The following is a 15222-nucleotide window of genomic DNA, read 5'->3' on the forward strand; positions in this document are numbered from 1 at the left end:
TTGGATTCTCTCTCTCTTCTCCCTCACAAAGAAATAAACCTAAAAAGAAAAGAAAAGTATAGTCCTGACATAGTCCACTATGATAAGACCATATATGTGGTTAGCTGTGTTTAGCTCGAAGTACTGTGCTTCAGAGAACCATTGACCAGCAGCCCAGGACCAGAAGAAAAGACTAGAAAGAAAATATTACTATAGAAGGATCTAGTAATGTATAATCTGTAGAAGAGACAAGTTAAGGGGGACATAGTTTTTGAAAAAGATATGAATACAATATCTTTTTAAAAAGTTTTATTTCTACTTTGGCACATCAGTTTTATTTCACAGATAGTTTCTCTTTCAAATTCTCTTTATAATAGCCCAAGAATTGAGAAACTTCAAGGAGATGATCTAATCTTCATTATGGTACTAGTTTAAATCTCCCTTTCAAAGACAGGCATCGGTGATATGTATTTCCATGGATGCATGCCCATATGGATTCTCTGGCTTATAGTTTGTTTTGATTTTGATTTAAGTGTCTGTCTCAAAGAACTTCTTAGGTATCCCTAGCAAGCAGATGAATCGTGTCTCTCTGCCTGAAAGAAATTTAATAAGCTCTGATTATGAGGTTATTATACTTTACTGGGAATTTATATTAATGGCTGCTAACAATATTTTCTTTGTAGAAGTGGAAATACTGATATATCTTAACCAAATGATAAGTCTGAATGAGATGTTTTTTGTTAAGATAACCAGAGCTGTCTATCTACAGACAATGGGCAAATAATTATGATACAACTACACAATGCAAATACTATGCAAAGAGTAAGATAAACTTATATGTACTAGTATTTTAAGAGAAAAAAAGCAAATTGCAGAAAAATATAATATCCATTTGTGTGACCCAAACAACAGCAAAAAGAACTCAGAGGAACACACATGTCCGTATGTAGAAAAAAATCTGAAATGCTACTTGTGCATCTATAAGCAGTGGTTACTTTCAGGAAAGGGGTTTGTTGAGCTAGAGGAAGAAATAGAGAGGACATTTTACTGTATGTTATTTTAGAGGGAATCATTTTATCATTTAAAAGAATTCTATTGGGGAGAGAATAGTGAGTAAATGTAAATGATAAATGAGACCAGTTAAAACTGAGAAAATACATATGAAATACCTCATTTTGTTTTGAGAGAGAATGCTCTCGAGCTCAAGCATGAGTGAGGGAGGGGCAAAGGGAGAGGGGGGAGAGAGAATCTTAAGGAGGTTCCATGCCCACCACAGAGCCAATGCGGGGTAGGGGCTGTGGTGCTCTGTCTTAACAACTGTTTGGGTGTGACCTGAGCCAAAATCAAGTGTCAGGTGCTTAACCAACTGAGCCACCCAGGCGTCCCTGTATTACCTCATTTTTAAAACCATATCTAAAAGTATGTTTTTATAAAAAAGTGGAAATAAATATTGGAATTTTTTTTTGAGGCACAGAGACAGTACGAGTGGGAGAGGAACAGAGAGTGAGGGAGTCACCGAATCCAAAGCAGGCTCCAGACTCTGAGCTGTCAGCACAGAGCTTGATGTGGAGCTTGAACTCACAAACCATGAGACCACGACCTAAACTGACTGAGCCACCCAGGCACCCCAAGTATTAGAATTTAAGTGGAATGATTTTCTGTTTGTTTATATATACTTTGTAAAAGATGGCAGGGGGCACCTGGATGGCTCAGTTGATTAAGCCTCTGACTCTCGATTTTGGCTCAGGTCATGATCCCAGGGTCTTTGGATCAAGCTCTACATCGGGCTCCATGACGAGCATGGAGCCTGCTTAAGATTCTCTTTCTCTGCCACTCCCCCACCCCAGACAAACAAACAAACAAACAAACAAAAACACATGATATCTCTAATGCACAGATTCAGAGAGGTAGTAATTGTAAAACTGATGGTACACAGAGCAGTCTAACCACAAAAAGTAGAATATCCAGACATGAAATGTTCCCTGCTATGATTCCATATGAAATATAGTCTATGAAATATTCTTGCTAAAGAGGTTTCACATGAAAGAGGAAGTTAACTTCTAATTTACATGAAATACTGAAAATCTAGATAGGCACAAGTTAAATAATCAAACAGGAAAGACAATGACTAACAAGGTCTCTTCAACAAGTCCATAAGGTAAAACAAGACAAAAGGAGAGATTAAGACCGTCATACATGTAGGGAGACTTACTGACATAAGAACAAAAGTACTGATCCTGACATCCAGTGAAACAAAGTTAGAAAGTTTTTCAGCCCATTAGGAAATGTGAATATTGGCATGGGTGATAGATGGATTTATCCCTATTGTTAGACGTAATAAGTTTGGGGTTTTGAAAGAAAATGCCCATCATTTTTAGAGACACCTGTGGAAGTGTGTACGGGAGAAATGTTACAGTGTCTTGAATTTGTGGCAGAAGACTTTGGTGGGAAAAATAAAAGATAATAAAGAGATAGCAGAGCCCAATGTAACAAAGTCTTATTAATTAATGATCCTTGAATCTGGGTGATGCTTACATGAGTGTTCAAGTGCTGAAAAGATCGTAACATTTTATCCTCTGAAGCCATTTTTGTAACATAACTAGAGCAAGAGGCTGGAGGAAGAACTTGAATAGTATGTGGAGCTTGTTGGACTGAGAAATGACTACGCTTGAGTCTTCTGAAGAAAGTGTTAAGTGGAAAGAGAAGTATTCTTTGTTATCTCTTGAGCCAACTTTTAATAGGATTCATTTCCTAGTTTGGCCAGAGGAATAAGTCTTGCTTAATTCAGAATGCCTGTGTGCCCTTGCAAGTAGGCCGCACATACAGACGCACGCACGCTTCTCTGCCTTGGGACAGCTCTGGGAACCTAGAAGCTCAGCATTACGCTGGAGTAGGGTGACCAAGCATCGCAGTTTGCCTCGGAGGACTGGGCTTCCTGGGACCAAAAAATTCTTGGGCAGGATGAGCTAGTCACTCTCATCTAGGAAGTTCTAGAGGATTTGCTAGAGGTCACGCTGGGCCTTCATCTTAATGAAAACCCAAATACGTGATATATCATGAGGTTAGACAGCTTTCTGATGCCTTACCTCATGGCTTCACAGTTGTGGTTTTGTTCTTTCCTAGGGAATGCATCAAACATCACCTAGGCCTGCGTTGAAATGTAGGTGTAAATCTTTCACAAAAACTTAAAGCCTAATTCGCCGAGCTGGATTATTCATGTCCTCCGTTCCCTGTTAGTAATGTAAATCAAAAGCTGACAATAACTTTGGTTTTTTTAACACCCTACTAAATATAAGGGACTATGTTAAGCCTTCCAACATGAAATTAAGATAGATTCTCTGTTCTTAGGAGCTCATGGTGGATTAGAGGAGACAAATAAATAATGACTGTATGTTATTTTGTGATGAGTGTTACAGTAAAAGATTGTGGCAAATGGTTTTAGGACCAGTCTTTGGCAGTCCTTTTTGTATTTTATTTGCAAAAGTATTATACAAAGACCGAAGAGGAAAAGAGAATTATTTGGAGTATTGGTATTTTGGAAGCTCATTTTAAAATCTTGTTTAAGGCATGTCCCAAATTTTGTGCTTTATAAAAATAGAATAATAACAGTCTTAAGAAATTAAGAATTAGTGTTTATATTTTATGCATTTTAGATGAACAGTGTTACAAAGTTGATATTCTGTGTGATAATGGTTAACTTCAAAAGCTTTCTCAGCACTGTCAGATCAAGGAACACTTTCTCCTGTACCCAGCAGTCATTTGTGAGAGAGCAATGTGTGTTTTGTGTTAAAATATAAATGCTAAGGGGTGCCTGGGTGGCTCAGTCAATTAAGCATCAGCTCAGGTCATGATCTCGGGGTTCGTGAGTTCGAGCCTGGCGTTGGGTTCTGTGCTGATAGCTCAGAGCCTGGAGCCTGCTTCAGAGTCTGTGTCTCCCTCTTTCTCTGCCCTTCCCTCCCTCTCAAGAATAAATAAACATTAATAAAAAATTAATAAAGTATAAATGCTAAAATACCTTTGGCATTGACTGTATAATAATGCATTTAAATCTTGAGATATGGTTATCATGATTTCTTTGCTCAATGGAAAAAAAAGATTTAGAAATTAAATTTTTATATTTTAGGCACATAATAATATATAGGTCCCCGAAAGCTCATAGCTGCCTTACAGATCCCTAAGATTCTTTTATTTTGACATTTAACCCTCAAGAATATTTTGTCTTTTCATTGTTGTTTGGATTTGTTAAGAAGTCGGGTGAAATTCAATTTAAATGGGGGAATGTTTTGTTACTAGTTAATTTCTTCAGAAGGTATTTCACTTATTAGTATAATCTAATTCCCATTCATTCCAACTAATTAGTAATTAGAGCATTTGAGCCATGTGGAGTGAGCCAGGGGGAGCATAGTAAAAGATGACATTGGAAAGTTGGAGAGTAGTAGGGGAGAGATTTCCTATGGCCTTCTAGATCATTATATAGACTCGGCTTTTACTTATAGTGTGATGAAGAACCACTGGAAGATTCTGAACAGGGGACAGTGTGTCTAACCTGTATATTGTAACAGGATCACTCTGCTACTCTGTTGCATGAACTCGGAGGGGATTCCTCTGGAAGTAAGAATGCCAAATAGAAGGCTCTTGCCACTCGGTCAGCTACAGAGGAGACTGACGTAGACCAGGCCAGTGACCGAGCAGGGACTGGATCCTGAAGATGTTTTGGAGCTAGGGCCAACAGAAATACCCTGATGCAGTGAGCATTGCGTGTGAGAGAAACATGGTAATCAGGAAGAACTCAAAGTTTTTGACCTGGGTGACTAAGAGGGTAGAGTTGCTGTTACAGCAATAGGAAATTCTTCAGAGTAGGTTTTGGAGGGAATGCTAGGAGCTCAGTTGTGGACATGACCAGCATGAGAGGTCCCCTGTGTGTCCTTGTGGTGATGTCCAGTAGGAAATTAGATTATAAGAGTCAGGAGTCCAGCAAAGAGGACTGAGCTGAAGATACGAATGAGGAGTTGTCAGTGTATGAATGTTATTTGAAGCCACAAGGAAGAGTATAGATAATGAAGAAAAGAGATCTAAGGACATAGGCCTGGAGTACTCCAATGTCAAGAAAATGAAGAGCAACCAGAAAAAAAGACTAAGGAGTAACCAGTGAGGAAGGTATCTAGGTGTCCTAGAAACCAAGGGGAAAAATATTTCAAGAAGGAAGAAGTGATCAGCAATATCAAATAGGTCTGATAGATAAAATAAGATGAGGACTAACAAATGACCACTAAGAGATAACTGCTAAGTGTTTAAGATACTTAGTAAGGTGATAATAAGTTATAACTACTATTCACTGGGCTTTTTCTGTGGGATCCTGGATTAGGTGCTGTATACAGTTTTCTGTAATCCAGAAAATAGCCTTATATGGTAAGAATTACAAATCTCATTTTATAGATATTAGAAGCCAAGGCTCCAAGACGCTAAGAAATTAGTCCAAAACGGTATACCTTGCAAAGTTGCAAAGCAAGAATGCAAACCCCAAATTTAAAAGTCTTTACTTATTTCCTTATATTGAGCTGCTGGACTTAAAGTAAGGTTGCCGCCACAGTTTTTTAACAGGGTTTTCACTTCACATTACTTTATGCATGTATGTGTAGGATAAGTGAAATCTATCTTACACGCTTTATTCTGTGCTGCAAATTTATATCATAAAAGGCAAGGGTACATATATATGTTTGTTTTTTTCCTGTGGCCTGATTCCAAGAAGAAACTTTGAATTATGAGATTTCTTTCAGTAAAGATTCTTTTTTCTATAAACATTTTACAATATGAAATATCAGTAATAACGTTCTCTTACAGCAGAGAAAAAAGTTTTTATTTTTGCAATTGTTCCATACTTCATCACTTCTCAGGCTTGACTTTTAAAAATATTCCAACAAAAAAAATCAGTTTTAAGAGTGCATCTAAGGTGTGATTGCTAGCCTGTGTATGATGTCTTAACTATTTGCTTCTTGGGTTTACCAGTTTACAACCACCACAAAATTATCAAGGAACATGTGTGAATATTTTACAAATGGGTCTTCTTTATTTTTTCAAAGCCTAAATTACACTCTTAATTATCCTAGCATTTAGAAAATTACTTTTATCATTACTTGGTCATTTGGCAATTGTAAAAGTATAAAATTGGCACTGTGTGTTAACCATTCACAAAATTTAGTCTTAGGCCACATGATTTTAATTGCTTTGCATCAAAAAATAGTATTTGGTATGTAATGTTTAGCGTCTAGACGCTAGACGCTAAACATTATACTTACTGAACTTCTTTCTAGAAGAAAAACCTCTGGGCTCTTAGTAGTATAAGCTTGTTCAAACCGTCCTTTGTTCTTAATTTGTACTTCTTCTTTTTGCTTTCTACCATTTCTTCAAGTTTATTGCATGCATTTACAGATTTATACGTGCCTTCTAGTGATACTATTTAGTTTGCATAATTATCATCCTCATTACAGTGACTACTTGGAAAGTCTCCTCTAGCTTCTTCTGTACTTACTCTCCCTGTAAATTTATCTACTCCCTCAGCTCAGCCACCTTTACTGAGGCACAGCTACCATTTTGCTAACTGACAATGGTCAGTATCTCTCTCCTCCATTAGTCCTGCAGTCTTTAATTCAGGTCTTTAGCCACTAGTTTCACCCCCACCCCCAATTTATCTTCAATGGAATAACTAGAGCAATCTTTCCAAAGCTGCAATCTGACATCATTTTCTGCTTCACATTCTTCAGGGGGTTCCCGTTGTTCTTAGATGGTCACCTAATCGCACACACTAAACTTAGCCACTGAATTGTTTTTAGTTCCTCCGTGTCCACTGGGTATTAATATGTGCTCTTCATACTACCTAGAATGAAGTTCCCCAACCTTTTGCCTCAGTGATTTCTGCTTATCCTCAAGTCTCCCCTCAGGCAGCAGTTCAGAGAATCTTCTCTCAGCCCCTTTGCTGGCCTCCAGAGTGGTTTAGGGATGCAGCCTCTAGCCTCTCCTAACATCCCAAACTTCCCTTACTATGCTGTTTGTCATATTTAATAGCACTTGATGAGCACTCGGTGTTTTATGTAAGTGATGAATCACTAAATTCTACTCCTGAAACTAATGCTATACTATATGTTAACTAACAAGAATTTCAATTAAAAAAAAATAGTATTTACTTTCTCTAGTTGATTCCTGATCTTTGTCCTTCTGAAGAATTAGTATATATGTATTTCATTTAGGGACTCATGTTTTGGAGGAAGAAGACTCAACAAGGCCAAGTATTGAGCCTTTCTTATTTACCATGCTTACCCGTCACTTCACAAACTCCAAGATGCATTGGACGTGCTAAAATAGTCAGTGGGGCATCAAAGAGGCACTTCAGATTCATAAACCCAAACCTCTTCCTCTTCTCTCCTCCCTTCCCCACCCTAGCTTATAGCCTTCTTTCCTTTCGTCTGTCACTGACATTTCCAAACTAGATCTGCTCTATCCCTTACTACCTGCATCAGTCATTTATCAGATCTGTCTCTTCTGTTTTCTAATAGTTCTTGACACTACTCATTCCTCAATTCTTGTTTTTCCCACAACTGCTTTATCTCAAGCCTCCTATCACTTCCCACCTTGTCAATTACAGAGCCTTCTACTTTACCTAATGACAGCAGTTTAGAAGCTAAGTACATAACCATTTTGAAAGCATTATAAATAATTTTTAGTCTCACTGTTAAAAATCCAGAAACGAAATTTTTTTTCTTCTGATTTATTCTTCTAAATAAACAGTTGATGTGTGTGTGTGTATGCATTTACCTACTTAGGGACTTTGTTCATTTTCAGGAATCAGAAAAACTGTTATTAAATCAACTATATACAAATAAAATTTTGTAAAAGATTCTTAGTATGAAAGAGGGGAATCTTTTTGTGCATCAGTAATGAAGGTGTCACTTTTTTCATATAATATTAAATGGCAGCTATGTCCTATAAAAGAACTCACTGACTTACTGACCAGTCATCCAGAGCAGTCATTGTCTCTGGAAGAAGCTTCCCAAGTGCGGTAAAAAGTTCAATTAAATCCTGAAAGTGGGTCAAGGTGGAGTAACAGGGACTAGTTTTACTTTCCCTCTTGAAACAATAAACACACACATACACACACCTGAACAAAATCTATAAAACGATGGTTGCAGATATTGGACATCATGCAGTACATGTAGTGATCCCTGAGAGATAAGCGTTAAATAAGCCGAGTGGTGTGATTGCTCTAGCTTATTGTCTAGAAAACATTTCCAGTCCTTAAACCGGAAAGGGGAAACCCAGGAGGAGCCCATTGGTCTCCCTGAGTTGAGAAGATGGAATTAAGAGTTTGGGGAGACCCTGGGGCAAGAGTTAGCAGGTTGGGGGCCAGCGAAAGGAGAGCTACACAAAGAGAGCTCCAGAGATCTGCAGAGGGGCCCTTTCCCGTGCTCAGCTGCGTACTGATGTTCCGTGAGTACAAGGAAGCCACAGGAGGTGAGAGAAGAACCACTAAAAAGAGGGTTAGAGGGAACAGCTCTGACGGGTCACATGGTGTCTGTGACTGTGTCTGTTGCTACCAGCCAGAGTGGACGAACCTCTTAATTCATCAGATATCACGGGCTACTCAGAAGGGTAATAAATACCTCACTAGAAGAGGAAAATTAGTCCTCAACTAAAAAGGCTGCTCCGAGCCTGTTTAACAAAGCTTAAAAACAAGCTTTTTTTTTTTTTTTAATTTTTTTTTAATGTTTTATTTATTTCTAAGAGAGAGAGAGAGACAGCGTGAGCAGGGGAGGGTCAGAGAGAGAGGGAATCACAGACTCCGAAACAGGCTCCAGGCTCTGAGCTGGCAGTCAGCACAGAGCCCGACGCGGGGCTCGAACCCACGAACCGCGAGATCATGACCCAAGTGAAAGTCGGACGCTTAACCGACTAAGCCACCCAGGTGCCCCTTAAAAACAAGCTTTGAAAGCAACCTACAATATATTATCATTGGAGTCCCTGAAGGAGAGAATGGTGGGAAAGAGGGCAGAAAAAGTATTTGAAAAAATGATAGCTGAATGTTTTCCAAGTTTGGTGAAAACTATAAAGCACAGATCTAAAAAGCCCAGCTAGTGCCAAGCGTCACAAAAGGAGAAGAAGGAGAAGGAAGGGGGGTGGGGAGGAGGGTACACCAATATACCTCACAGTCAGGTTGCTTAGAGCCAGTGATACAGAGAAAATATCAAACCATCTGGAGGAAAAGCACACGTACAAAAGAATAAGCATACGCATGTTGGCAAATTTCTAGTCCGAAATGATGCAAGCCAGAAGAGAGTGAAGCAACATCTTTCAAATATTAAAGGAGAGGGGGAAACAGTTTTGAAAAAACTTGGTATTCCCTGGCAATTTTATTTCCAGTAACATTTGACATGTGTCTGAAAGCAGACACTTGGATGGGCAAGTGGTTTGATGATACAGACATTTTAATCATCTATCCTGATATGGCATTTTGCATTTTAAAAGTGTTTATGTATGGGAGAAAACTTTCTTTCAGCACATTTTTGAGGTAGCTAGGATGGGTGATTTTCTGTCTGGGTTACACATGGAGAGGCTGAGATATATAGGTAATACGGCTTTCACAGTTTCTAAGACTCAGAAATAGAATCAGGTTTCCTGACTTCCCCTTCAAGACTCTTCTCATCTACTCAATCTCCTCATTATTAGCTGTGTTCCCTCAAAAATATTTCCTAAACTTAAAGACTGCTGGAATATACAACGCGCTGTGAAAGTAGTAACAGAAAGTACAGTATTTAGTGATTGTTTTGTATCTTGATATTTATAGTATATGAAGAGAAGAAATTTAAAATCTTACTAAATACCAAGGCCCAAATAGAAGACAGGAAGAGATGAGAGTACATGAAGGTGTATGTTAGGCCTTGGGTGAAAAGCTGTTAAAGTATTTAAACTTTACGTAAATGAGCAAAGGTGGGAAAATTGCAGTGGTTGCAGAGAACCTTTTCATTACTGTTATTTTGTTTTTAAAAAAAGAAGCAAGAAGTTTGATTATTTTAATTACCATTTTAAATATGAGCAGAGATTCTTTTAATAACTTGGTTCAAATTAACATGGCAGAAATTAGTTGAGAAGAAACTAGATTTTTTATATATGCCGCATATAGTACATAAAATAGAAGAATTAAATGCTATGTTATATTTCATTGCATCTGAAAGAGCAAATTAATTTTGACCCATTGCTAACAGCCATGTGCAATGAATATGGTCCATTGTCCTTTTTGTTCGCCACTAAAGTTTCTTCAAATTGTTCTTTAGAGAGGCTTCTCAACCTCTGTACTTGGGAGAAATTTTGAGAGCCAGGTCTTTAGGGAAGTCCTTATGGTTGAACTGGGATTTGAAGTTGAGCTTGAAAAGTGGGCAAGGTTTAAGTAGGATAAGGAAGAATGTTTTTGGTCATAACATGTCTTCTCAGAACACTGAGGATGGTTCCTGATGGAAAGAAGTAAGAAATAAAGTAGAGAAGGTAGGGCACTGAAGGCCCTAAAAGCAAGTAGGAGAAATGGGTGAATGACACTGAAGGTAGAATTTGCCCTGAGGTGAGTGAACGGTCTCTCATCCAGTTATGAAATGTGCCTTTCTGGCACTTTGACGCAGTGCTTTCTGTGTATGTTAGAATGTATTGTGTTTCAATCTAAATAAACACAGGTGAAATGACAAAGCGAGAGTGATTTACCTGAAGAGAGAATGTGTTTTGCTTTTCTAGTCTACACCTCTACATCTAGCGGCAGGCTACAACAGAGTGAGGATAGTACAGCTTCTTCTCCAGCATGGTGCTGATGTTCACGCAAAAGACAAAGGGTAAGTGTATCTGTTTCCTTTTTTTTTTTTTTATTAAAAATATTTGTTTCTTACTGTTTATTTATTCATGAGAGACAGAGAGTGCGCTAGTGGAGGTGGGGGAAGGGAGGGGCAGAGAGAGAAGGAGACACAGAATCTGAAGCAGGCTCCAGGCTCTGAGCCGTCAGCACAGAGCCCTACGCAGGGATTGAACTCACGAGCCGTGAGATCATGACCTGAGCCGAAGTTGGACGCTTCACTGACTGAGCCACCCAGGCGCCCCTCAGTTTATTTCCTTTAGTGGTCTTACCCACGGCCTGTTATACTTTGTTTTAGCATCTGTTACACTAAAGCTTTTGCTCACTGGACAGAGTCCTGTATCTCATGACTTTGTAGTTTGTATAGCATTTTAAGAATGTTTACAACTTCACTTTGACTTCATTTTCATGTTCTACTCATTGAAGATGCTTTCACATAGTAACTTCCAAATTAGTTCAATTTTATTGCAGTTCTATTATTTGACGTTAAATTTTGCTTTTCTCAATTACATTGATTTTTCAACTCAAGTTGCATTTCAGAAAGGGAGATGAAACAAATTGAAAATTCTGATAATCCCGTAATGTAGTTGTCCTGTTCATCTGGTGTGTAAGGATCATCTTTTCTTAATAAACCAAAATCATAAGTTTATAATAATCTGATTTGGCTTTTATCCTGATAAAATCTTGGACATTCGAACTGAGAACATTTATGAAGGTTGAGGTGGGAATGGAGGGGAGACGGACAGCTAGGAAAGCAGTGAAATCGTTTACTTTGTACCAGTTTCTTACCTCATCTTCAGAGGCATGAATTAAGTCTGCTCCTATGAGATGGGCTAACATTTCTCATTATCCCACCTTCAGTTCTAAAAGAGAATTGACCTTAGTACCCAGGTGATGTAGATCCGTATTACACGCCTGTCATTGGCAGCATAAAGCAAAGAAGCCCTGTAGGGAGGAGGCTTCCTTTTACTTTGCCCCTCGCCATGTCAGGAAACATTAGAAATGAAGAAACAGCTCAGTACCTGAGACACTTACCAGGGAGGGAATCCAACATTTTGAATCATCTTTTTGGTACTGTTTCTCTCTCGCCTGAGTTGTGCCCTAGGTGAACAGTGTCCCCATAATACAGGGGCACAAGTGCCTGATGCTTCTCTGAAAATAGATGGGTGTACAATAGGTGAGTCATCAAGAGAAGTACACCACAAAAACGGGATGTCTCTGACTCATGCCGAATGAGAGTTGGACATGCAAGTCATAATAGTTTGGATGTTTCATTCTTATGCCAGCAGTTACCTTCAGAGTGAAATAAAATGGTAGGAATATTTCAACTCACTATCAATTAATATTTTTCTATAAATATGTGATCTTTAAAGCAGGCAGTTGTCATTTAGCTCATGCTCTTTTACCTCGATGCTTTCCTAATTGGTGTTTTATCATTATATGTAGGGATTATGTACACAAAGCACAAGATAGATACAAAAGGGTAAACATTAGCTATGCTTTGTATCCTCTTATTAAATGTTTTAAAATATTTTAATATAGGGGTGCCTGGGTGGGTTAGTCGGTTAAGCGTCCGACTTTCGCTTAGGTCATGATCTCGCGGTTCGTGGGTTCGAGCCCCACGTCGGGCTCTGTGCTGACTGCCAGCTCAGAGCCTGGAGCCTGTTTCAGTCTGTGACTCCCTCTCTCTGACCCTCCCCTGCTCACGCTGTCTCTCTCTCTCTCTCCTAGAAATAAATTTTAAAAATAAATAAATAAATAAATAATAAAATATTTTTATATAATTATATTTGGATTTATTAGTTTTTGTCTTTTAGCATTTAGATAAATGACTATATGTTGTTTGTTTGAAATTTTAGTACTTTCATTACCTTTTTTTTTTTCCATTTAGTGGACTTGTGCCTCTTCATAATGCATGTTCATATGGACATTATGAAGTCACAGAACTGCTACTAAAGGTAAAAGATATTTTAAAATATTGAATGCTCTTTGCTTTTTGTCCCCCTAACTTGTCATGAGTTTTCATGTGTTTTGGGGGCTAATAAGAGTTTTAAGAACATAAAATGTTTTTTGAAAATACTACTGCCTTAAAGTTTTCAAAACATTCAACTTATTTTAAATTGTTTTAAAAAGCTGAAATTAACTAAAACACGGTATTACTGGCATCTCAGTCACATCTGCAACTTACAATGAAATAAACGTCCTCTGAGTTTTACTCGATCTGGCGAAACTGTCACTGACCTGAAACCGTTTTTCTCCATCCAGCACGGAGCTTGCGTCAACGCGATGGACCTCTGGCAATTCACTCCACTCCATGAGGCTGCTTCCAAGAACCGCGTGGAAGTCTGCTCTCTGTTGCTTAGCCATGGCGCTGATCCTACGCTGGTCAATTGCCATGGCAAAAGTGCTGTGGATATGGCTCCGACTCCTGAGCTGCGGGAGAGGTTGACTTGTATGTATTTATATCTCAAACTCAGTATCGCTTGTTGTAAATTGCAGTATCTCACTTTTGTTTAGCTACTGGTATTTTGTCCAGCTTGAATAACCTTCTGTTCTTACCCGTGCCCTAGTTGATAATCCTCCTTTCTGATCCTGTACTTTTCTTCTAAGGCTAATGAGGGTGAGTCAATCAATGACCATATCTTGCATGCTTACTGTACACTGCAACTATGACAGTGTACAAACCAGGAAAAAAAATTCTGAGCTCACAGAGCTTATAAATTCTTGTGCTATCGAGCGCTCACTGTTTCCCAGGCCTTGCAAGGTTGCACAATCATGTTTGTGTTTCTTATGTGGGTGATAGCCCAAGTACAATCACTTGCCCCAATTTGTTTTTTTCTTTTAATTTTTTAAAAAATGTCTATTTATTTTTGAGAGATGGAGAGAGACAGAGCATGAGTAGGGGAAGCGCAGAGAAAGAGGGAGACACAGAATCCAAAGAAGGTTCCAGGCTCCAAGCTGTCAGCACAGAGCCTGATGTGGGGCTTGACCTCAAGAACTACGAGATCGTGACCTCAGCCAAAGTCGGATGCTTGACCAACTGAGCCACCCAGGCGCCCCCCCTATATGCATGTTTTTTAGATAAGCTTTTTGTTCTTGGAATAGTTTTGTATATTTTTTTAAGGTTTATTTATTTTGAGAAAGAGAGCATGCATGAGTATGAGAGTGAGCTGGGGAGAGACCAAGAGAGAATTCCAAGCAGTCTCTGCGCCGTGAGCACAGAGCCCAGCATGGAGCTTATTCTCACAAACCAGGAGATGGTGACCTGAGCCAAAATTAAGAGTCAGGTGCTTAACAGACTGAGCCACCCAGGTGCCTCTGTCTTGGAATAGTTTCTGATTTACATAAAAGTTATAAAAATAGTGCAGAGAGTTCTCATTTACTCCATGTCTAGTTTACCCTCTTACTAACATCTTACATTAGTATGATACATTTGCCATAATTAATGAACTAGTATTGATAGATTATTAACTAATGACCATATTTTACTCAGATTTCCTTAGTTTTGACCTAAAGTTCTGCGTCTCTTCCAGGATCTCATTCAGGATAGCACATTACATTTAGTTGCCCTCTCAAATACAGAGGTACATTTAATTCTACATGTGGGCATTGCAGATTTAAATTAAACTAAGGCATTACTTACCTAATATTTAACTGATCCCATGGTTGTCATTCTCTCCAAAGATTCTAAGAGTCAGGTAACTGGATTTAAATGCCTGAGAAAAATCTTTAAATGATACTTTAAGAAAAAGAGTAAAATGGTGATGTCATTTAAATTTAAGTAGATTTTAAGCTGGTTTATAGTAAAACAGGAAGACTTGCAATTTTCACTTTAAGTAGAAATTTAAACTTACTTTGGTACCGACACAGATGACATCCACTATTTTATAGGCCAGCACCAACCAGATTGTAACTAGCTAGGTGTCTCAGCAATGAATCCTCGTAGAAACGCTTTTATTCTCTCTGCCACTCATATGACCCTTGCTATATGTTATCTTGCATTATATAGTTCATTCTTCTGTGTGCATGTTCTGTCTTCCCAGTGAAATTTAAATTCTCGAAAGACTTTTTGTTTCATTGTTGTCTTCTTAGCACCCACACAATGCCTTGTTACCTAATAAAAATATGTTGATGGTATTTGTGTCTGGGTCTCTCTCTCTGCCTACCCTCAGCCCAGCACAGTTCATTGTGCATACTGTGCACTGCAAGTTTATTGAATTGAATTTAACTCAAAACTTTTTTTTAATCTTTTTTTAATTTCCTTCTTTTTGTTTATACCCTGGACTCAGCTTTATCTTCCCTGTCACCTTTGACTTATTTTTCCTTTCAAGCATTTTGCTCATTGTGAGTACTGTTATATG

General features: G+C 38.4%; 1 protein-coding gene across 1 annotated transcript in view; it reads left to right on the forward strand.

The window, feature by feature from the left end:
- The window catches only part of TNKS (tankyrase), a 211365-nt gene that overhangs the window by 126127 nt on the left and 70016 nt on the right, over window positions 1–15222 (forward strand). The window contains exons 6-8 of the mRNA XM_039220634.1: window positions 10750–10844; window positions 12753–12819; window positions 13127–13313. Coding sequence (XP_039076565.1) covers window positions 10750–10844; window positions 12753–12819; window positions 13127–13313 — 349 coding nt within the window. The remainder of the gene's footprint in view (window positions 1–10749; window positions 10845–12752; window positions 12820–13126; window positions 13314–15222) is intronic.

Source organism: Hyaena hyaena, unplaced genomic scaffold, assembly GCF_003009895.1.
Source record: "Hyaena hyaena isolate Hyena2069 unplaced genomic scaffold, ASM300989v1 scaffold_17, whole genome shotgun sequence".
NCBI classification, from domain to species: domain Eukaryota; kingdom Metazoa; phylum Chordata; class Mammalia; order Carnivora; family Hyaenidae; genus Hyaena; species Hyaena hyaena.